Source organism: Xyrauchen texanus, chromosome 43 (assembly GCF_025860055.1).
Source record: "Xyrauchen texanus isolate HMW12.3.18 chromosome 43, RBS_HiC_50CHRs, whole genome shotgun sequence".
In the NCBI taxonomy this organism is placed as follows: domain Eukaryota; kingdom Metazoa; phylum Chordata; class Actinopteri; order Cypriniformes; family Catostomidae; genus Xyrauchen; species Xyrauchen texanus.
This window is the reverse complement of record NC_068318.1, coordinates 23,808,632-23,831,636: the sequence shown is the minus strand read 5'-3', so window position 1 is coordinate 23,831,636 and position 23,005 is coordinate 23,808,632. Positions and strand designations below refer to the sequence as shown.

Below are 23,005 nucleotides of genomic sequence, written 5' to 3'. Positions count from 1 at the left end.
CTTTCTTTCTCCCGTGGAACACAAAAGTAGTTCTAAGGCAGAATGACAGCCTCAGCCTCCATTTACTTTCACAGAATGGAAAAAGAAAATGCAATGAAAATGAATGGTGACTAAGGGTAACATTCAGAATGATGATTTAATTTTCATTTGAAGTGAACTATCCCTTTAAAACCATTGTTGATCTAAAGTAAAAAAGATGAGGAATAAAAGGACTTACAGTCTTCCTAGCCTGAATAGTCCACTGAAGGCACGGGTTGAGACCGTCTGAATGGTATTGTTCTGAAGAAACCTGTTTCAAAAGAAAGTATGAATGAATAAATGCACAGGTATCTTTCTTGGTCATTGCTAGGGGCAATATTAAAAAAATCAAAGCCTTTTTGTCTGGAACTGCACAGGAGTTTCTAGTGGGTGTTTTTGGGTGAATGCAGGTTAATTATTGTTTTTAATAATTAATTAATTAATTAATTAATTAATAATTTTATTTAATTTTGAATGTACCCATAGTTAATACAATAACAGATATCATATATTATTAAAAATATTTAAGGGCTGTCTATTGTTATCGCAATTTAATATTATTCAGTATGTCAAAAACTACAATTAAAGTCCAGTTTTATTCAATTATGCTAGTTTTAATTTTTAGTTTCAGTTAATGAAACCATTTTCATTTAAATTCTTTAAAGAAAGTAAAACAGGGGAAAAGCCACACACACACACACACACACACACACACACACACACACACACACAACACCTCCACTGAATATTTTAATGAATGCAAATTTGGGGGCAAATGTCTTCATGGTCATGTTCTCAAAAGATTAATTAGTCAAACAAATGAATTGGTTTTTAGCAGTACAAATGTATTTTAATATAAAAGTTACTTCTTTAATTTTTAAACAACAAGGCATTTACTCAAGTGCATTAAGAAACATAGAGCCTAACAAAGCCAAAACATTACAAAAATTCCTTTTTGTTCCACTGAAGAAGAAAAAGATTGTACAGGTTTGGAAAAACATGAGGGTGAGTAAATGATTTGAATAAATGATGAATAAATGATGACAGAATTTAAATATTTGTGTGAAGTATACATTTAGCAGATATTCCCTTTATCAGGCTCTTTATTCCATGAATTCTTAATGTTAAACAAGATCATAAAGCATTAGAACAATAATGTTATAATAATGTTATATAACCATGTGTGAAAGAAAGAAAGAAAGAAAGAAAGAAAGAAAGAAAGAAAGAAAGAAAGAAAGAAAGAAAGAAAGAAAGAAAGAAAGAAAGAAATGTTGACTTTTATTGTTTATCTTTTTACTAAATCAACTGGACAAAATTGTGATAATCGAGGAGCAAAACCAGAAAAGCATGTGTCATGCCATAACCACCTGCATGTTATTTGTTAATGTACTTTGTAAATAAAGAATGATTTCAGTTTTTTTGACCCCTTGAATGTCAACTGAAAAAGAGGCCCAATTTCCACAAATGTCTGAGTCCAAGTGAAAGTCAATATTGAAAGAAGTGTAAAACACTTTAAGTCAAAAAAAAACATTCTACATATTTAAGGGGGGCCTGGGTTGCTCAGCAAGTAAAGATGCTGACACACCTGCAGTCGCAAATTTGAATCCAGGGCGTGCTGTGTGACTCCAGTCAGGCTTCCCAAGCAACCAATTGGCCCGGATGATAGGGTGGGTAGAGTCACGTTGGGTTAACTCCTCGTTCTCAGTGGGGCGCTTAAGAGAATAGGTCTCCGTGGTAACACGCTCAACAAGCCACGGATAAGATGCGTGGATTGACTGTCTCAGACACGGAGGCAACTCACAAGCATTAGCCACCACAAGGACTTAGATCGCATTCAGTAATTTGGTCTGCTCAATAATAATATTTTTAAATATCAGAAGAAGAGGACATTATTATTATTATTCCAGTCTTTTTTTACTAACGATCAGAGTAGCCTTTTGAAGAATGAGTGCCTGAAGTTTATTTTTAACAATTTCCCTGATCATTTCAATCCGACCACAACAGACATGTTAACATATAAGTTTATTAATTTAGCAGATTATTTTATCCAAAGCAATTTACAAATGAGGAATGCTGATACAACACATTTTACTGTTATTTTGTGAATCTGTCAGGATGAAATGCTGGATTTGCAAAGATATTCTCGAAGAAAACAGTGGCAGTCCAAACTATATTGGACCTGACAGCGAACATTTAGCATTTAAACACCAAATTGTGGAACTCAGGGACATAAAATGATTTAAAACAAATTTTATGAAATACTAAATAGTATAAAAAATTAAGGTGAACAGATGTTGTGCATTGAGTTCTTTTTGTGAGAGTCTTTGGAATACACTGACACTGAATGAGAGAGATAATTGGACAATTCATTCAATTCCCACTGCTGCCAGAGTTTTACTCATACCAAAGAAATGTGTACAATTAAGTTAAAACTTAATACAGGTCTGAGACAGCTCTAAATTGTGTAATGAAATTCTCAAGACATCTGGAGGAATTTATTTCAAGCTATGTTACTTTTGAATTTTGAGTCTTATGATCTAACTGAAATATGGAGAAGACTGGTGGCTCTGTATATCACATAGCATAGAGTGCTTTTGGGTCGGTATCACATAATGTTTTTTTTATCAATATCAAGATTTTAGGTTAAAATGTACAATTGTTTATATTAAGTCCTGTACCACCATTTGTCTTAAAGGGATTATTCACCCAAAAATGAAAATTCTCTCATCATTTACTCACCCTCATGACATCCCAGTTGTGAATGACTTTCTTTCTTCTGCTGAAATCAAACAGAGATTTTTTTTCCTTTTTTTTTTTTTTTTTTTTTGCTGCCTTTATGTGCTTTTTGCAGCTTCAAAGTTCTGGCCACCATTAACTTGCATTGTATGGACCAACAGATATAACAGAGATAATCTTCTTAAAATATTAGTTTATGTTCTGCAAAAGAAAGGAAGTCATACACATCAGGGATGGCTTGAGAGCGAGTAAATGAGAGAATTTTCATTTTTGGGTGAAATATCCCTTTAAGGTTTTTCATCATTTTAATCACATTTTCTTTCAATAGTTCATTTAAAATAATTTTTAAAAGTACATATTTTCCATGAAGTCTCTCAATAAATATGCACTGCATGCATTATTATTTAAATTTTATTTTAAAGAATGGGCAAAATGCTGTTTACAGAAGTTTTAGATGGAGTTTAGCATTTCACAGTGACGAACATTCCAAAAGTATTTTAGGCCTACCAATATACTAAAAATGCTGTGTTAATTTCCAGTAAATAGAATGTATTTTACATTCAATAGTTAGGTTTGAAAGGGCATTTTCAAATATAATCAAATCTATATTGATAACAAGTAACAACAATAACAGTATAATTAATAGAATGGAATCTCTTCAAATAACAAGTAATTTGGCAGATGATGATAATGTGAGCTGGGAATTTAAGGCTCAGAACAGCTTAAAAAAAACCTTCAAGCTAAATGCAATCAAAATCATTCTATCGAGGGGTACTACACATGAGGGACATGCTGACCTGTTAAGAAACGCAAAGCTCAAAAGCTCTAACCTGCATTATCAGCTAACACTTATATATGTGACACTTAGTATAAAACACTTGACATAAAAAAAATATGTATGCATTTGAACTGTAAGAGAAATTTCCATTAAACTGTATTGCATTATTTGTAAATGATGTACACATTATGAATTTATTAAAAAATAATAAACTTTAAAAAAAAATAACTATGGACTTTAAAAATTAATTAGTTTTGGATTTAATTAGACTCATTTTATACTAAAGTTAAGCATGTTTATTAATTAAATAAATCTGGTTTAAAATAATAGTTGAAATTGTACTTCAGCAAGGAGATTATATGTGTTACATTTTGTGTTTTTTATATAATATAACTTATATATAATATAACACATTTTTATTTATTTATTATTTACTACAAATTATATATTATGTATTTTTATTAGCACATGTTATTTAAATGGGAGTTTATTTTATTGTCAACATGCACTGCTGTTTGCAAAATGTTTGCACATTTTGAAAGAAAAAAAAAACATTGTCTTCAACTAACAGCACACACAATGGCACGAATCAGAATTTAGGGAAGAACAAAAGCATTCCTGGACATGCTGTGTAGAACAGTGCGTTTGTAACTAAAAAAAGAGTGAGCTGATACCTCTGAGAGGTTACAAATTTATTTAAGCTCTGCAATATCTTTTACTTTCTTTTTTTCATCATTTAATAACTATTACTTTCTATAATGCTTACGTATATGTCTTTTCTGGTATGGTGGTTGAAGCATGTATTACTTATCATGCTGTAATGAATGGAACTGTCAAAGAAACGGTTAGGAAAACTGTTTATTATTGTAATTGGGACATTGCATAATTCTGCATATTATTTTCATGTTTAATAACATTGATTAAGTTGATTAAGTTGATTAACAAAGATACATCAGCACAGAAGAGAAGTGCTAAAAGACAACTGGCGTAAAACAATAACAACAACAACAAACAAAAAAACAATGTTCTTCCGCAAGGTTTCATCCACTGATGCCGATAGAGATTTAGGGACGTTAAGATCAATACGTCTGAACTGCTGTCAGAGCTAAACAGACAGGACAACTGCCATTCAGTTTAGCCCAACTCAGTATATCGGCCGTAATCCACACAGACATTCCACAGACAGTCCCAACAGTACTAGCTCTCCCTTATTTAGTTTTCATCTGCAACTCTAGGGATACTTTATCCTAAATACAACATGTCAATGGAAGTTTTCCGATCATCACTCAAAAATATTGTGCGTATAAAAAAACTGGGAACTTTATGACAGAGTATCAAGTTTGAGCTGTACCCAGTTTAAACTCTGCTAAATAAGTTTTTTCAGCTGTTTATTATTTCACAAACACTAAGATGTTATGGCCTATATATACAGTATATAATCTGTTCTATATGCGATGAATGATAGTTTTCCAGTATGTGGGAATCAAAAACAAAAAAACAGATGTTCCAGACAAAGTCACACACACACACACACACACACACATACTCACACAAAGGAGCGTGAATTTGTGTTTGAAGCTAAACTCTTTATAAAAGCATGAGGGAGTACTTGAGATCCAGGGAAAAAATCTTTTCAAACAAAAGATCCCAAAAATATACGCTACCTTTCAAAAGTTTGGGGTCACTTGACTGAAATGTTTCTCATGATCTTAAAAATATTTTGATCTGAAGGCATATGCTTAAATGTTTTTAATTAGTTTTACAGACAAAAATATAATTGTGCTAACATATTAATTTATTTAATTACAAAACAATGTTTTTGAAATGTATGACTTGGACAGAATAATTAAGAAAAGCAGCCACTAAGTGCCCAACATATAGATGGAAACTCTGTTAAAAAGCATCAAGAGTGATACCAAAAGAAATTGCTTGAGAAAATGTCAAGAGTACATTTCTGCAAATTGTACGCAAAGGGTGGCCACATTGACGATGCTAAAATATCACATAGTTTTGATTTATTTTGGATTTTTTTTAATCACAACATAATTCCCATATTTCCATTTCTATTATTCCATAGTTGTGATGACTTAACTATTAAAATAAAATACAAAATAAGTGTGACCCTAATATTTTGAACGGTAGTGTAAAAATATGTATTATTTCTTTCAGCCAAGAGATTAGGTATAATCTCTATATATTTGTATTATTATTTGTTAAATGTATTTTATGTGACAGATTAACTCATTTGGCTAGTTGGCATGATTTGATTATGGAGATTTCCAACTCAGTCTCAAGAAAATTCGTACATATTTTAAAAGTTGACTATTTCGCATGATTTCGTAGGAGTTCATTCGTATGAATTTGTACGAGTTCATCACGTGCAAATGCCCGGATGTCTAATACGGAAGTAAGCGTGAGTTTCGCGCCTTGGTGTTAAGGACATGCATATTATTCCCTTCCCCAAAATCAGTAGAGTGTGTAGACATGATAGGAAGCTGTTGTGTGTGACAGAAGCAAGTAATTGTTGCGTATTAGATGGAAACGATGTCCAGCGATGTCATTGGCTGTAGTGAAAGAACGAATTCATATGAGTGTAGTCATATGATATCATACGAATTAGCCACATTTAGTCATATGAATCCTTACAATTTCACTGTGAGAGTGTGTTAGAGATTTCACTTAACAAGGCTTAAAAAATATGATGATATAATATTGTTACCTATTTTTTTAAGTAGACATCACATGGTAATTTTACAGTGTGGGTTTATTGAGCATTTCATTAGTGCACATTTTATAAATGTTTTAGATAACTGTAGAATTGTTCATTAAAATGAAAAAGCATTGAACATTTTTACAGTTCTCAATGATACCAAATGCATAAACTAAAGTTAAAATTGCACCTTATTGTGAAGTGTTACCATTTTCTTTTTTCAGTTAAGAGAGAGAGAGAAAAAAAACGGTATAATTTGAACTGGTTTTGAACTGATTATACGACTGTTTTGATTAAAATTGATCAATTTATGTTGGTGGACTTTCACATTTGATTGACTGATACTCACAATCTCTGCAGTTGTGTATATTTAGAGAAGATGTAATCATCCAACTTCCTGATCTTATTGTTCTTCAGGGACCTGTAGAAATATAAACATCACTACATTAATATCAGAGCAATTACTGTGCAAGTTCACCCAAAAATATTAACTCGGGGGCCTGGGTAGCTCAGCGAGTATTGACGCCTACTACCACCCCTGGATTCGCCAGTTCAAATCCAGGGTGTGCTGAGTGACTCCAGCCAGGTTGATAGGGAGGGTAAAGTCACATGGCGTAACCTCCTCGTGGTCGCGATTATTGGTTCTCGCTTTCAATGGGGTGCATGTAAGTTGTGCGTTGTGAGTAGCATGAGCCTCCACATGCTGTGAGTCTCCGTGGTGTCATGCACAATGAGCCACGTGATAAGATGTGTGGATTGACTGTCTCAGAAGCAGAGGCAACTGAGACTTGTCCTCCACCAACTGGATTGAAGTGAGTAACCACGCCACCACGAGGGCCTACTATGTGGGAATTGGGCATTCCATATTGAGAGAAAAGGGGAGAAAAAAAATAAATAAAAAATAATAACTCAATCATCATTACTCACTCTCTCTCTCTTCCAAAAAATATTTTGCAACAACAGAATACAAAACAAGATATTTAGCAGAACTTGAAGGCTGCTCCTTCACATACAACAAGAAGTGAATGGTGTTTCACACATCAAGCTTCAACAAAGACAAAAAGCACCATAAATGTATCTATAAAACTCAAAAGTCCTCTAAAGTCATATGATAGCTTCGTGTGAGGAACAGACCAATGTTTTAAGATGAGGTGCACCATTTTTGCACCAGTGGCAGAAAAACAGCAATGCAAACTGTTTTTCCAATCACTCCCCCATCTTCCATTGGTCAGAAAACAGATAGTCCCACCCCTACCGCACAACATTGGTTAAGCCAATTTTGCTATGACGTGTTGGTCGGCATACTAAAACAACAGAGCCACAGTATTTACTGTACACTTTTTAGGGAAATCAATCTATGAATGTCTTATTATTATTTGTCTCTGCACATTAAGCTGAGATAAAATCCCACATCATCCTTAAATCATTATTTGCTGAAAATCCTCAAATTTAATTCAAGCTTATGCACATTCAAATTGCATGGCTTCAGAAGACTTAGCACACGAATACCGCACACAGGTCGTACTGACTACTTTTATGTTACTTTATGTCCTTCCTGGAGTCCTTCTTCTTTCGTGTTCTATGAAAGAAAAACATATACAATTTCTTTTTTTTTTTATCCCTTGAAGGATCATTGTCATTCCAAAAGAATAAGACAATGTGATATTCCTGGATACACCTTTAAGTAACCACTGATATCAATTATCCAAAATTTCTTAATATCCCCAGAATCCCAAAAAATGATCTCGAGAATTCTCATTCTAACAAAATCATTATATTTCCATAAAATATTTTTCTGTAAAATATTGCATATCAATCTCAAACACCCCATTCAGATTGTGAAGCTCATCAGCTTCAATGTGCAGCAAACAATAAATCAAAAGCAAAGTTATAACTCATCTGGAAGAACCAAACCATATGTAACCAATGAAACAAACAAACAAAAAAATCCCCGTCTCAAGCATTGTGCATTGGTATTCTTTCTTCTGGTACTTGTTCAGTGCAAAGAACCTTTTTAAGCTTTATGTCTCACTGTTGTCAAATTTATACTCCTTCTCCAGACAGATTAATAACCTCCTGTGGTAGCAGAGGAGTAAAGCTCTGTAGATGGCTCTCAGCTCCATGTACTTACAACCAAGTCACATTGGAGGAGAGGAGAGGAACGAAATGCAGGTTCACGTCCACACATTCCACTTCAGTCTTCATGCAGACACAGTTCTCCGGGTACAGCTGTAAAACTATACATGAACAACAAACACAGTCTTGGATTATACTAAACGTTCAATATTTCAAGGCAGTGGTTCTCAGCTGGCTTCGCTTCAGGACTCAGATTTTATATTAGACATCAAGTGACAGTCCCAACATTTTATTGTACAACAGTTAACAAAAAAGTGAACTGTATGTCAAACTATATTAATATTATCATTAGCTGCATAGGCCCAACAACAATATGCTAAATTATAACCATGACAGAGGCTGAATAGCAAGTTTACAATATTTTTTTCTAAACGTCTACTGAATGATTTCATGCTCTTGGCAGCAAAATAATTCACCGCACAAACACATTTTGGTGGGCATAAACCATAATAATCCTCACTGAAAGGGAACTCATAGAGATCTTCTAAGCACTGGCTTGAAAATGGCCAGTCGATTACAGATAGCCAATCCTGTAAATTCATAATATACATTTTCAATAGAAGAAAAAATTACAGTATATTTAAATATACTATTATATATTTAATGTATATATGTGGAAAAATACTAGTCTAGCACTTACAGCTGTTTGTGCAAGTTTAATTCCATTATTGTCCAGTCCAAAGATAACATTGTTTATGCTAATCTATGTATTATCTCTTCCAAAAGGTAGTAGAAAAAGACCAGGACACATACAGCAATCATTAGGAAGATCCTGCGGCTCTGCCTTTTTAATAGTGCGATCAAAGATATCCGCCCATCCACTGTTGTCCCCTGCGGAAAGTGAAATCAAGTCTTTGTATGAGAGAGTCACTCTAATAACATAAACATAAATGAAATGCAAAAATATAGATGGTCTTTACAAACTAAGAAGGAAGGGCATTCAAATTCCTCACTCCACAAAAAAGTGACGACATCAATGTTGAATAAACATCAGTTGTTAATGTGTTCCAAAGTGGATTCAGTGTTGACAATAAAGTCGTTCTGAACCGTACATCTTCTGACTATTTAGAATGGTTTAAAATGGTTTATATATTGAGAATTGCTTTTAGTGCAAAATGCAGATGCAGAGTTTGATATTACTACATGAAGGAGGCTGAATTCATGAATGGTAATTAATGTAACAAGTGCAGATGTTCCACACTGATTTGGTATGGGAATACATAATCAAGATCTATCTAATCATTACGTAACCTTTTAATTTAAATTATTGATTAAGCCTAAGATCAAGTGTGCAGAGCTGTCAGAGAAGTCAAAACGAATATGACAACGATTTGGCATATTTAGACAAGATATCAGAAATAAGTTATCTGCCTCCAGTTATCAGCATCGTGAAAAAACTAAGAGAGATGAATGGCCTTACCACAATGCTCCTCATCCGCTCCGTTTTTGCAGTCTTTGTGGCCGTTACACTGGAGGACCTGGGGCAAACACACACTAATGTTTGCACAAGGGAACTGGCCAAGGGGGCAGCCTTCTGTTACCACCCTGCTAGTTATCATGGATGCTGCTGCCGGCGATGAGACGAGGGCAGAGGAAGGAAGAAAAGAAGGGAAAGACATCAGTTAAATAAGCAGAAGTTTCAAATTCAGTTGTCAGTTTATCTTTGGAATTTCCAACATTGTTATGTTATTAAGGGATGACAATTTCAGTTTTGTGCATTTTGACTACGGTAAAGACAGTTGGATAGATAGATAGATAGATAGATAGATAGATAGATAGACAGACAGACAGACAGACAGACAGACAGACAGACAGACAGACAGACAGATCCCAGTTCAGAAAGGATAATGTAAAATGCTGTTTAAATGATTGCCGTGCTTTGTGCTTGCATCGGGAGATTGTAGAATTAATGGAATCTAGCAGCATCAAGATGGAGAGCCCAATCCAATGCAAACCAAAGGATTTAAACCAGCCAGAACATGGCAGTCAAAATTTGCTGCAGCAAACAAAGCAATGGCACAATAAGATGAGCTCGCTTACAGAGATTGCCAACATTCGCTATATTTTACTCTTGGAAAATATGACTTAGATGAAGACGTGGCTCCCTACTGGGCGTAATCTTTCTGTTTTTCATCTGAATTAAAAAATAGATGCATTCCACCTGAGAACCTCCTAAAATATTCAACACAAATGAACCACTTTATTTTGCAATAAAATATAACTGCCTAAAAGCTTAATTTGCATAATAAATACCCATGATTGTGTTCTTTTCTTATATGCCCTCACTAATACTGATCACAAAGTGGATTTGTGATCAATTGTGGCCATGGGTGGCTCTCCAAATGCACAGCTTTATCACAGTGAAACATGGCCTTGCTTCTGACAGCCTCGTATAGAAGAAATATGTTGTTCTGTCTAGGGCTATTTGTCACATTGTCTATATGCCATATACAGTGAGGAAAATAAGTATTTGAACACCCTGCTATTTTGCAAGTTCTCCCACTTAGAAATAATGGAGGGGTCTGAAATTGTCATCGTAGGTGCATGTCCACTGTGAGAGACATAATCTAAAAAAAAAAATCCAGAAATCACAATGTATGATTTTTTTAACTATTTATTTGTATGATACAGCTGCAAATAAGTATTTGAACACCTGTCTATCAGCTAGAATTCTGACCCTCAAAGACCTGTTAGTCTGCCTTTAAAATGTCCACCTCCACTCCATTTATTATCCTAAATTAGATGCACCTATTTGAGGTCGTTAGGTGCATAAAGACACCTGTCCACCCCATACAATCAGTAAGAATCCAACTACTAACATGGCCAAGACCAAAGAGCTGTCCAAAGACACTAGAGACAAAATTGTACACCTCCACAAGGCTGGAAAGGGCTACGGGGAAATTGCCAAGCAGCTTGGTGAAAAAAGGTCCACTGTTGGAGCAATCATTAGAAAATGGAAGAAGCTAAACATGACTGTCAATCTCCCTCGGACTGGGGCTCCATGCAAGATCTCACCTCGTGGGGTCTCAATGATCCTAAGAAAGGTGAGAAATCAGCCCAGAACTACACGGGAGGAGCTGGTCAATGACCTGAAAAGAGCTGGGACCACCGTTTCCAAGGTTACTGTTGGTAATACACTAAGACGTCATGGTTTGAAATCATGCATGGCACAGAAGGTTCCCCTGCTTAAACCAGCACATGTCAAGGCCCGTCTTAAGTTTGCCAATGACCATTTGGATGATCCAGAGGAGACATGGGAGAAAGTCATGTGGTCAGATGAGACCAAAATAGAACTTTTTGGTCATAATTCCACTAACCGTGTTTGGAGGAAGAAGAATGATGAGTACCATCCCAAGAACACCATCCCTACTGTGAAGCATGGGGGTGGTAGCATCATGCTTTGGGGGTGTTTTTCTGCACATGGGACAGGGCGACTGCACTGTATTAAGGAGAGGATGACCGGGGCTATGTATTGCGAGATTTTGGGGAACAACCTCCTTCCCTCAGTTAGAGCATTGAAGATGGGTCGAGGGTGGGTCTTCCAACATGACAAAGACCGAAGCACACAGCCAGGATAACCAAGGAGTGGCTCTGTAAGAAGCATATCAAGGTTCTGGCGTGGCCTAGCCAGTCTCGAGACCTAAACCCAATAGAGAATCTTTGGAGGGAGCTCAAACTCCGTGTTTCTCAGCGACAGCCCAGAAACCTGACTGATCTAGAGAAGATCTGTGTGGAGGAGTGGGCCAAAATCCCTCCTGCAGTGTGTGCAAACCTGGTGAAAAACTACAGGAAACGTTTGACCTCTGTAATTGCAAACAAAGGCTACTGTACCAAATATTAACATTGATTTTCTCAGGTGTTCAAATACTTATTTGCAGCTGTATCATACAAATAAATAGTTAAAAAATCATACATTGTGATTTCTGGATTTTTTTTTTAGATTATGTCTCTCACAGTGGACATGCACCTACGATGACAATTTCAGACCCCTCCATGATTTCTAAGTGGGAGAACTTGCAAAATAGCAGGGTGTTCAAATACTTATTTTCCTCACTGTATAAGTCTATAATTTGGAAGTAAGTGAATGATACGGTTTAAACTATGTGCTGAATTGACAAAAGATGTCAGCATGTATGCAGCTTAGAGGAAATGTATTTGCTTTATTGGTTTATATATCAACCAGTACTATTAGCTGGTAGCTCTGGCAACAGTAAATGCCAGCTTTTGTGTATGAGATACCACTAAAATATCTCATGGTCTATTCCATACCAAACGTTTTTATGGGAGACATTATGCATTACAGAACATTAATTTAATTGGACAGAAGGAGTTAAAAAGTGCTGGTATTTCAAATAAAAGTAATTAGATGTATTATTGTTTGTATCACTCTGCCTTGTCTTTTATATCTCGTATGTTAAAAGCAATATATAATTTGCAATCATGCTGTTGTACTGAATATCAGCATGGCAGTGATAAACCGTTGGTACAAAGCCGTAGCCTACAGTGGCAACAGAACTCTTGCTTGTGATATTGCTGAAATTTCATATATGAAAAGATGAATTACTACAGCAAACACCACAGTTGTGTACTCTAATGTGTATTGAGGCACATTGATTATTAAATAAACTTCGTAAGTAATAGGGCTCTTTACGTCAGCCAGACGTCTACTGTTCCAGTCCGGCCATATTAAGCCTCTTTGTGTGTAGTGTAGAGTTCAGATATCCTAAAAAAAGTCAATAAAGAAATCACCTTCAAGCATAAACATATAAACAAGTCTCCTTCATACACCCTCAAGTCAGGAACACTTGGAACACAGGAATACATGAAGCAGTATTTTTAGTAACAATATACTGGGAAAACGAGGAAGGGAGAAGCCACATCCAGTCCTAAACACGATGTGTTTTAAAAGCAAGTTTTAGTTTTACTTCACTTTGTTTTTAGTTTAGTTTTTGATTGCTTCTTTTCTTTCTTTCTTTTTTTTTTTTTTTTTTTTTAAACTTCCTCCAGATATGTTACTTCTAAAAAACGTTTTGCAAGCTTGCAAGAACAAAAAAAAAAAAGACACAGCACTATTCTGTCAAATTTTTTTTGTATATAATTCACTTGGAACGTGTCAAAGACACCTTTCTCTTAGCATCAAAATATCCGAGCTGTGCCAGTATTCCAATTTGTTTCTCAGTGGACAGTGGATGGTTTCTTAACTGTGATAAGCCAAACTTGAATCTGTGACATCTCTTTAGCTATTTAATGCCCATTTTCAGCAGAGATTACATATCTATATACATATCTGAAATCAATGTTTGTGCTAATATGGGCTCAAAGCAACTTGCGCAAACAAACAAATTATCTCATTACAGACACCACTACTAAACAGGATAATTGCAGCAAATTCATTAAAGATTTGGGTCAAGAACAAGCTTTTTAAAGCAGAAAAACAATTTGTTGGTTAATGGGCACACGTACGGCATGCAGTGCACAACATGAAAAACAGCTATTTAACAGCCAAAGTTGATGAAGTGGCCAAATGCCAGATTAGTTAACCAAGAGAAAGAACACAAAGCTTCCTGTTCTGACATGTTGCAATCAAAAATGCTTTTACTGTCTGGCTGCAGTCTTAATGGAACAGCTGTCACTGGTGTGGAACGTACTACTCAAAATGTAGTCATTGTATTTGTAAACATTCAAAAATAAATCCAAAAGTAAACAAATATGAACTAACATAATTTTATGACATGAGTACCGCAATGTTGAGATCGTATGACCAGCCGAATATTACTCACTTTATCTCTACAGTTAATCCCCTAATTTAATCCCTTAATCTTTATAATTCAATCCCTGTAATTTGACATTTTCAAAATTCACAACTTCAAAAAACACAATGATACTTTCCAGACATAGCAACCTATGGCTGACAGAGAAAATGTCTCGGTTACTGTCGTAACCTCCATTCCCTGATGGAGGGAACGAGATGTTGTGTTGATGTAGTGACCCAAAAAACCGTAGCGACATAACTAGCATGGGAGCATGGGAGCTTTTCTCTATGTTTTCTCTCCACAGAGTATTAGATTTGGCTGGAGGCCATCTAACACTATTATACATATTGGGGAAGGTTTTCCTATCCTATTCTTTCAGGGGGGAAAGACCACGTAGAGGCCATATCCTGCCCGAAGGGGAGGAACATGTGGCAATATGACGCATGGGCTCACCAGCCGCACATGGAGGAGCTCTACATACACAGCGACCAGGGGCAGAGAGAGCTCTGCCCAAGGGAGATGCAGGTCTGCCTACAGGGAGACTGTAACGTGGAAAATACATCACAGGGGGTTACCGGAGAAACCGAACCTGTGTAGCACCTATCCCAGTACAGGGCATATTAGACCCCATTGTGGGTCCTCCGCCAAATTCAAGCCATAGGGCTAGGGAGGAAGGTCATCCAGGGTTCACATCTACGCATCACGGAGGGGAAAGGCACAATACGCAAGCGATACACCCCAGCCAGCTGGACTTACCTGTTAGTACCTGACAAAACACGGAATGAAACCCGGAGATTGTAAAATCTCATAAAGGTATTGGGTGCTACCCAGCACACTGCTCTGCAGATGCCTGCTAGCGAGGTGCCATTGGCCAGTGCCCATGAGGATGCCACACAGCCTGGGCCTGGTATGCCAAAATGATGGCATCCATGATCCAGTGGGCAAGCCTCTGTTTGGAGACAGCGTTCCCTTTCCGCTGTCCGACAAAGCAGACAAAGAGCTGCTCAGAGCGTCTAAAGCTCTGTGTGTGATCCAAGTAGATGCGCAAAGCTTACACAGGACAGCAATGACAGGGATAGGTTTGCCTCCTCCTGGGGCAGCGCTTGCAGGTTCACTACCTGATCCCTGAAGGGGGTTCGAGGGAACCTCGGCCACATAGCCCAGCCGGGGTCTCAGGATCACATGAGAATCTGCCTGACCGAACTCCAGGAACGTGTCGCTGACAGAGAATGCTTGCAGGTCCCAAACCCTCTTGATGGAGGTGAGCGCAATCAGGAGGGTCGTCTTTAAGGAGAGGGCTTTCAGCTCGACTGACTGTAGCAGCTCAAATGGGGCTCTCCGAAGAACCAGGAGGACCATGGAGAGATCCCATGAGGGGAATAGGCATGGCCTAGGAGGATTCAGCCTCCGGGTGCCTCTGAAGAACCTGATTATCATGCTTCCCTAGGGAATTACCATCCACCGCGTCGTGGTGGGTCGCTATGGCGGCCACATATACCTTTCAAGGTGGAGGGTGTTTCAGTGGATCCGCTGTCCTACACCTGATTGACTTCAGGCAGTTCAGCACCGACTGTGCACGCTTGCTTAGGTGGCAGCCCAGTCGAGTACTCGATGCAGCGAGTGGAAACTCATCCTCCTCGCGAGCCCCAAAAAATACATTAAGCTGGCCATGAGGTGAGCTGGTCTCATCTCGGAACTCAACAGGGACAAAAAAGCGTGCTGGGAGGTCCACTCAGATTTACTCAGCGAGAACGCACCCATTGAACTCCCCAAATCGCATCCAACGCCAGCCGGGCCGGACTCGTACCCATGGGTAGAAGGCGCAGCACAGGGGAGGCTGAAGTGGCTTTCCCCCCGAAAGAAAGAAAGATGAGACCCCAACGTTGCCATGGTCATGTCCTCACAATGAGAATACGAACCATCCACGAACACTGCCTCGGTATGGTTTACATTTTAATGTAAAACTCAACATAAAACAAACATAAGCAAAGCGCCAGCTGTGCACCCTCACGGCCCGGTCACGCCCACGTCACATGCCTGATTCAGGCTCTGGAGGGAAGATGCTGTCATTCTGTCAGCCGGTGGTCCACCCCACCTCCTGGAAACCTGGGGGAGAGATGAGTGGAGATGTGGAGAGAGGGAAAGTGTGAACGGGAGACAGAGAGAGAGAGAGAGAGAGAGAGAGAGAGAGAGAGAAATTTGCTCGCCGGTCCCCGGACACGCTGTTGTCCGGTCCTCAACCACTCCTCCTCCCTCTGGTGGATGACAGCTTGCTCCTCCCCATCTCGGCGGACGGCAGCGGTTCCCCCTGCTCTCGGCGAACAGCAGCTCCGTTGGCTGTTCCCGTTGGCTGGCAGCGACCCCTCCATCACAAGGCAGACGGCTGCGGCTGCTCCTCTGGCGGATGGCAGGGGTAAGGACTCCGCGACTCCCTCCTCCTTCCCGGGTCTCGGCACCAATGTAACAGTAAAAGATGGACAAAGAGGAGGCGGGAACCGGCTGAATAGTCAACATAAAGCTTAACGCAAAACTCAACATAAAACAAACATAAACAAACAAACGCATGCATAAACAAGAGACGCAATGCGTCTCTCTCTCTCTCAAACTGGTGTCTCTGACCCCAATTTATCTCACTCTACCACTGATCAGCTGATTCAGCGCTGGCCGTGCACCCTAGTGCCACACCCTCCTCCTCGTTACACTGGGCCTTAACCAAGGCCAGGGAAAGTAATGTTAAAATCAGTAGAGAATTCCAAAAGAGCCACAGAGGATCTCTACTTGTTTCCAACACATTTCATCTGCTGGAACTCTTATTTTGTGGCATAGACCTTTATTACAGGAGCCTTTAAGCAACATGGAAAAGCAAACATTGTCAGTCTGGAAATCTATTTATTTGAACTGTAAAACCCAGATGCACATTTTTAGTCTCCCAGGAGAGTGAATGATATTTGTGGTTAAGAAGGAACTGAATGCATACTACTCAACACACTTTTCTGCTGAAAACTCCCATAGAAGTGTTGAAAAGGGATTGAAGAGCAGAAAATGTATGTGTATGCTTCCCATTTAAACTTAAATCCAAAAAGTTAGTTCTTTAAATTGTGATCTTTTTTTCTTCTTCTTTTTTCTTTTTTCGCAACATGTGTGGTAAGTTATTTATGGCTTTTAAAATTAAACTTGAAATTTGAAATATATTGCAAATATTACCATGATCTAGCTCAACTATATGCAAAATGACTATCTTGACATAGACTGAAGCATTTTCTCTTTCCCTGTCAATAAGCCTTTTTTGTGCTACTTCAACTACCTGATTAAATGGTTAGTTGCATTTTATGATTTGCATTTAGTGCTGTTTTTTAAATGTTATTCCAAGGCCCAATCAGAACAAACCTCTGACCCATTTTTGGGTCATGACCCACCAAAGAAACACTCCTCTATAGTTAGCCAAATTCCTGTTTACATTATATTTGCATTATGCATTCAGACAAACTAATTCTTCTTTGAAGAACTGGAAATGATGTCATAAACCCGCCCAATGATAAATTACAAAAAACAATAAACCTACTTTATGAGACAAGTAAATGGGTTGAGATACGACAAACAAGTCAAAGGCATGTGTCACTGAGACATCTACAAAAGAGCACATCATCTGAAAAACATCCAAGTATACTGTGTAAAAACATATGATAAACATCTTAAAAATACAGATTCACATACAGTTTAAATCATAAATGTCATAGACATCTGCTAAAAGCAAATTAGTTGAGTATGAGTCTTTTTTTGGAGGGGGATTTTCTCCCCTTTTCTCCTCAATTTTGGCATGCCTGATTCCCAATGACTCTAAGTCCTCAAGGTGGCGTAGTGACTCGCCTTAATCCGGGTGGCGGAGGATGAATCTCAGTTGCCTCCACATCTGAGACAGTCAATCTGCGCATCTTATCACGTGGCTTGTTGAGCATGTTACCATGGAGACCTACTGCATGTGGAGGCTTCATGCTATTCACAGCGGCATCCACGCACAACTCATCACATGCCCTACTGAGATCGAGAGCCACATTACAGCGACCACGAGGAGGTTAGCCCAATATGACTCTAACCACCCTAGCAACCGGGCCAATTGGTTGCTTAGGAGACCTGACTGGAGTCACTCAGCACACCCTGGATTTGAACTAGAGACTCACCTTATTTAAAAACGTACAACAAAAAGAAATGCTCTGACATAAAATAAAGAAGGAATAATAAAGATATTTAGCTTTAATGTAAACACATTTGTGGGTTGATCCTGATAACCCCCTTTTAGAACAGATTCCATTGCTTCTAAGGAAGCACACAAAATTATCTTGGAATATTATCAAATCAAGCTCGGATAACCTGGCACATCAGGTTTTGCACAAACTTGTAGAGACCATGCCAGCTCGAGTGTTTGCTGTAATTAAAATAAAAGGGGTGCATACAAAATTCTAGGAAATTCTAAAACTCATGTTTCTTTTTTAATTAAACCTTTCTCTAAAACTGCTTATGCTGATAATATAATTTGTAATAAAAAAAGTTTTAGTAAAGTACAGTAGCATATTATGTAAATATGTATACTGTGCTTAATTCAATTCAGTGCATTTGCCTCTAACTGTTCAGTTTGTATATTGTGTAATGTGTATTGTGTTACAAGCAAACTGTGTAAACATCTGTGTATTGTTATTCTGTATATTGCTAATTGTCATTCTGTTATTCTATACATTGTTGCATTGTTATTCTGTACATTGTTATTCTGAACATTGTTCTTCTGTTGAGTGTACTTACGCTTATTTATTTATGTATGGCTGCAATGTCTGGACCACACACATAAGCTTTTCACACATCATTTCACTTGTGTAATGGCATAGTGACAATAAAAGTGAGTTGAATTGAGTTGAGTTGGAATAATAAAAGCGTTTTGACTAGTGCTCTCGGACTGTATGAGTGCTATCAGGGCACTGGAACAAAAGATGATGCAGCAGAAACAAATCAAAGAACACCAAAGAATGGGAATCTACTCTAAAGAAAGGATGAGGAGCTAGACATTCCACAAACGGAGAAGAGTGCATATACTTTATGACAATATGACACAGATTAACAGGCCAATTATATTAAATGACAATGCAGAGCAGACTGATGAGTAAAAAAAATGCCACGAACATCTGGAAAGAGGCTTATAGGACTGAACACGACAGTGGCAATCGGCTTTTTATGGTGATGTTGCCAGGCAACTAACACACTTATGTGATGAGATACTGGCCAAACAGTTATGGGAACAAGGTTTTCTGTCCACCTTCAACTTGAGGATTATCTTTATATACTCTCCTCAGCCTTCATTGAGTGCAGCAGAAGGGTTCTGTAGGTAAAACCTCATTCATTATTTCCATAGAGAAATTGATTTAAAGCAATACTGTATAAACACTCAAAGAAAGCGTAGGTATAGGTAATAGCGAATCGACAATACCGAATGCAACAGTATGTGAAAATGTTATGTATAAAACTGTGATAATGCTGATCTGTCACACCATGACAGCGCAAACGTAGGAAAAGAGCCTGGCTGGTGTTCATTTGTTAAGGCTTGTCACAGTGAAATTAATGGCCGTCACACCTGTCTCACATAATCCCAATACACATCAGGGCCACCCAACACTGTCAATCTGTTTATGGTTCCATAAGAGTCTAAGTCCTTACCTGAACACCTAAAAAAATCAATGGAATGTACAAACTTGCCTCATGGCAATGTATAGTCTACCTATAACTAGGAGTGTAAAAGAGTAGGAGCCAGTGGGAACACAACATTAAAGTCATAACTGAAGGTTGATATGCAACAAATGAACATCTGATTAAAGAGTGTTCTTGCAAGGCTTCATTAGTAGTCAACCTGCTGCAGGTCAGATCATTTCTCACTCTAAGTAAGGAAAGAAATATGGTGATCAGAAGAAATTATAATGTAACATGAATAACATTTTAATTAGGCCTACATTTTAAGAACCACATGAACCATACACCAAAGTCAGTAACAGCATAACTGGCTCTTAATAAGAACCTGGATGCTGCAAAGAACATTTAAGAAACTAGATTTGTATTTGTGCAAAACCTAATATTCATTTTTCTTTTTCTTTTTTTTAGATTGAAGAGTAAAAAAAATGAGTTTCTGCATGTTGGGCTTTTTTCACGTTTTTTTTCTTCTCTCTCTCTCTCTCTATCTCTGAATAAAGCCTCAGTAATAAGATTCCTCTGTGACTCTCAGATCCCCTGTATTGTTTGCCTGCACCACCATATTTCACCTCTTTCTGACAGCATGTAGCTTAAGTAGCCCTACTTATTTGAATGAGGGGTATGGCTCTATTAAAGTCCAGATAAATAATCGGATTTGTCGAAACTTCTTTGTTTAAATAACAGCTTTATTCTTACATTATAAGTTTAAACTTCAACATAACTGAGAGCTCCATTAGGTCTTCTGAGATATTAATGAGCAAAATCAGAGCAATAAAAATCCATCAAATTCAAGTTTATGTTGTATTACCATATTTTAGCTAGGTTGGCAATAAAGTCTCATTTAAATGTTGGGGTGACAATCGAAATCACAATTAAATCACAGTCAAAAGTGCAAAGATGTCCTAGATTACCCTAATTCACCCTAAATAAATAAAAATATAGTGAACTAATGTAATTAATACAAAACTTTCTAAGTGGAAAATAATGGCATTGAATGTTTTAAATGTTGCATACATGTTCACTGTTTATCCTTCATGAAGTCTGTATTTAAATGCTAAGCAAGGTTATTTCTTATTCAAAATATGTAGCCTCTGACTGACAACCTGTGCCAAAAACCGCAGTGCGCACTGGCTGGGACGCATTTTAATTTTGGCTTTGTTCAGAATGAAGCCACCTGAGTGAATCTGTCCACCATTTGTCCCATTACTGTGATAAATCAGATGCTTTAAATTGTTGCCCAGAAGTGGGGAGATAACAGAAAACAGAACCACCATACCGTGACACCAAGAAGTCACATTAAGTTTAGTTTTTTGTTTTCTGATAAAAGTTCATTTAAGTCTCACAGAGCCTAAACAAGTAAAATAGTGTAATGCCAAAGAACACAATGTACTGCAAGAAGGGCCAAAAGTTCCTCAGAGGTCTGAAACGAGAGTTTTATTCTCAGAGCAATATGCGTAGCGAAGACACAATAGTTAAATGTTTTGTCTAGAACATAGGTAAACAGCATGAGAGGCTAATAAATCTTTTTTGTTTTTTAATGTATAAATAGATCTGAATCACACGTAGGCTATGTCGAGATGCGAATTCCATCTTAGTGGATTTGTTCAATTAAAAAAAAAATATATATATATATATATATATATATATAGGCCTATATATTATAAACCCAATCACACAGCCAATATATATATATATATATATATATATATATATATATATATATATATATATATATATATATATATATATATATTGGCTGTATATATATATATATATATATATATATATATATATATATACAGCCAATATATATATATATATATATATATATATATATATATATATATATATATATATATATATATATATATATAGGCTATATATTTAATAAATCAAATCACACAGCCATTGAGTGCATGCATACATAATGTCAAGTAGCCTATATTATAGGTTATTGTGTTAGACGTATGAGGGAGTTACATTAAAGTTGATAGAAAATTGAGAAAACTGTTGAGGAGAAATGAAAGAAAAAAAAAAACACAATTTGCCACTAAAAATAAATGTTGTATTCCATGGAAATTTAGTGTTGTGAAATTCCTAGGATTAATTATTTTCGCTTGTATTGTTCTGAAAAGCGTCTGCTAAATGAATACGTATAAATGTAAGCTAACTGAACCGTAAATGAAGTGTTTTACCTGCGGTTTCCATCCTGGAGTACTGAATGAGAAGAATAAGGATGGTTAATTCCAGGAGAGTGTTCGAAGTACATTTGATGGCTTTCATGATCAAGCCTGTCCCTCACAGCAGTCCTCCCAAAGCATGCATGACCGACCAAAAACAGCCTATTTCCAAATCAGATGAACGTATGAGCATCGCGCGAGCGATCGGTCCAACTTGCTACCTTTTGATCACCTGCTCCGTTTTCGGGACTTGGTGCGGGCTGAGAGGCGTGTTGAACTCTTACGTTCCGTCCCTGTTCTGGTAGAGCGGAGCCCGATATAATTCATTGTGAATTTCGTCATTGACGCGTGTTTTGGGTATTTTAAACACCTACGTATTAATGCTAGAGGTCGTTGTCATTATAGCAACTCCTTCGCCACAATGCTGAGAGCAATAGTAGCCTATGGGGTGGGGTGGAACCTATCATTCAAAACAGTGTTACTATGAATGCAAACTTTAATACAGTGAAAAATACACACTATTAGCATAAAATAAATATATATAAATTTCCAACATTCTTTTGAATGTCCACGTAGCCTACTAAAATTAAATATTTGATGCCACGAGTGTACATTTACTATTAGCCTACTATTATTTTGAATGGCCACGGGAAAAGAAGCAATGTAAAAACAATTTTACCTGGTCGCAAAAAGTAGTCCCTTCATTTACCTGATGGACTTTCACCTTTTGCTGACCCTTATGCTAATGTGTGCTTCTAAATTACTTGCACCTTTATTAGCAACTGACATAGGCCTATAAGTGCCAGATTTACATGTCATACATTCTGCTTCCCACGGATCTCGACCTGGACGAAAGCATGGGAATTTTTTGTGCAAATTTTCTGTAAATTTGCGCTTTCGTTGCGGTATTGTTTCCACCCAGCTGTCATTTGCTGCTTTGGCAAGCATCTGATCTGTTTGATGCCGA

At 37.3% G+C, this 23,005-nt stretch overlaps 1 protein-coding gene across 2 annotated transcripts in view; it reads right to left on the bottom strand.

The window, feature by feature from the left end:
- rxfp2a (relaxin family peptide receptor 2a) overlaps positions 1-22,416 on the bottom strand; it is a 53,945-nt gene extending 31,529 nt beyond the window's left edge. The window contains exons 1-6 of one of the 2 annotated variants that reach the window (XM_052116056.1): positions 22,054-22,416; positions 9,799-9,945; positions 9,132-9,209; positions 8,374-8,479; positions 6,592-6,663; positions 218-289 (exon numbers count right to left, since the gene is read on the bottom strand). In XM_052116056.1, coding sequence (XP_051972016.1) covers positions 218-289; positions 6,592-6,663; positions 8,374-8,479; positions 9,132-9,209; positions 9,799-9,945; positions 22,054-22,141 — 563 coding nt within the window. In that variant the 5' untranslated portion in view covers positions 22,142-22,416. The remainder of the gene's footprint in view (positions 1-217; positions 290-6,591; positions 6,664-8,373; positions 8,480-9,131; positions 9,210-9,798; positions 9,946-22,053) is intronic. The other variant, XM_052116057.1, reaches the window with a different exon arrangement.
- Between the last annotated feature and the right edge of the window lie 589 nt (positions 22,417-23,005).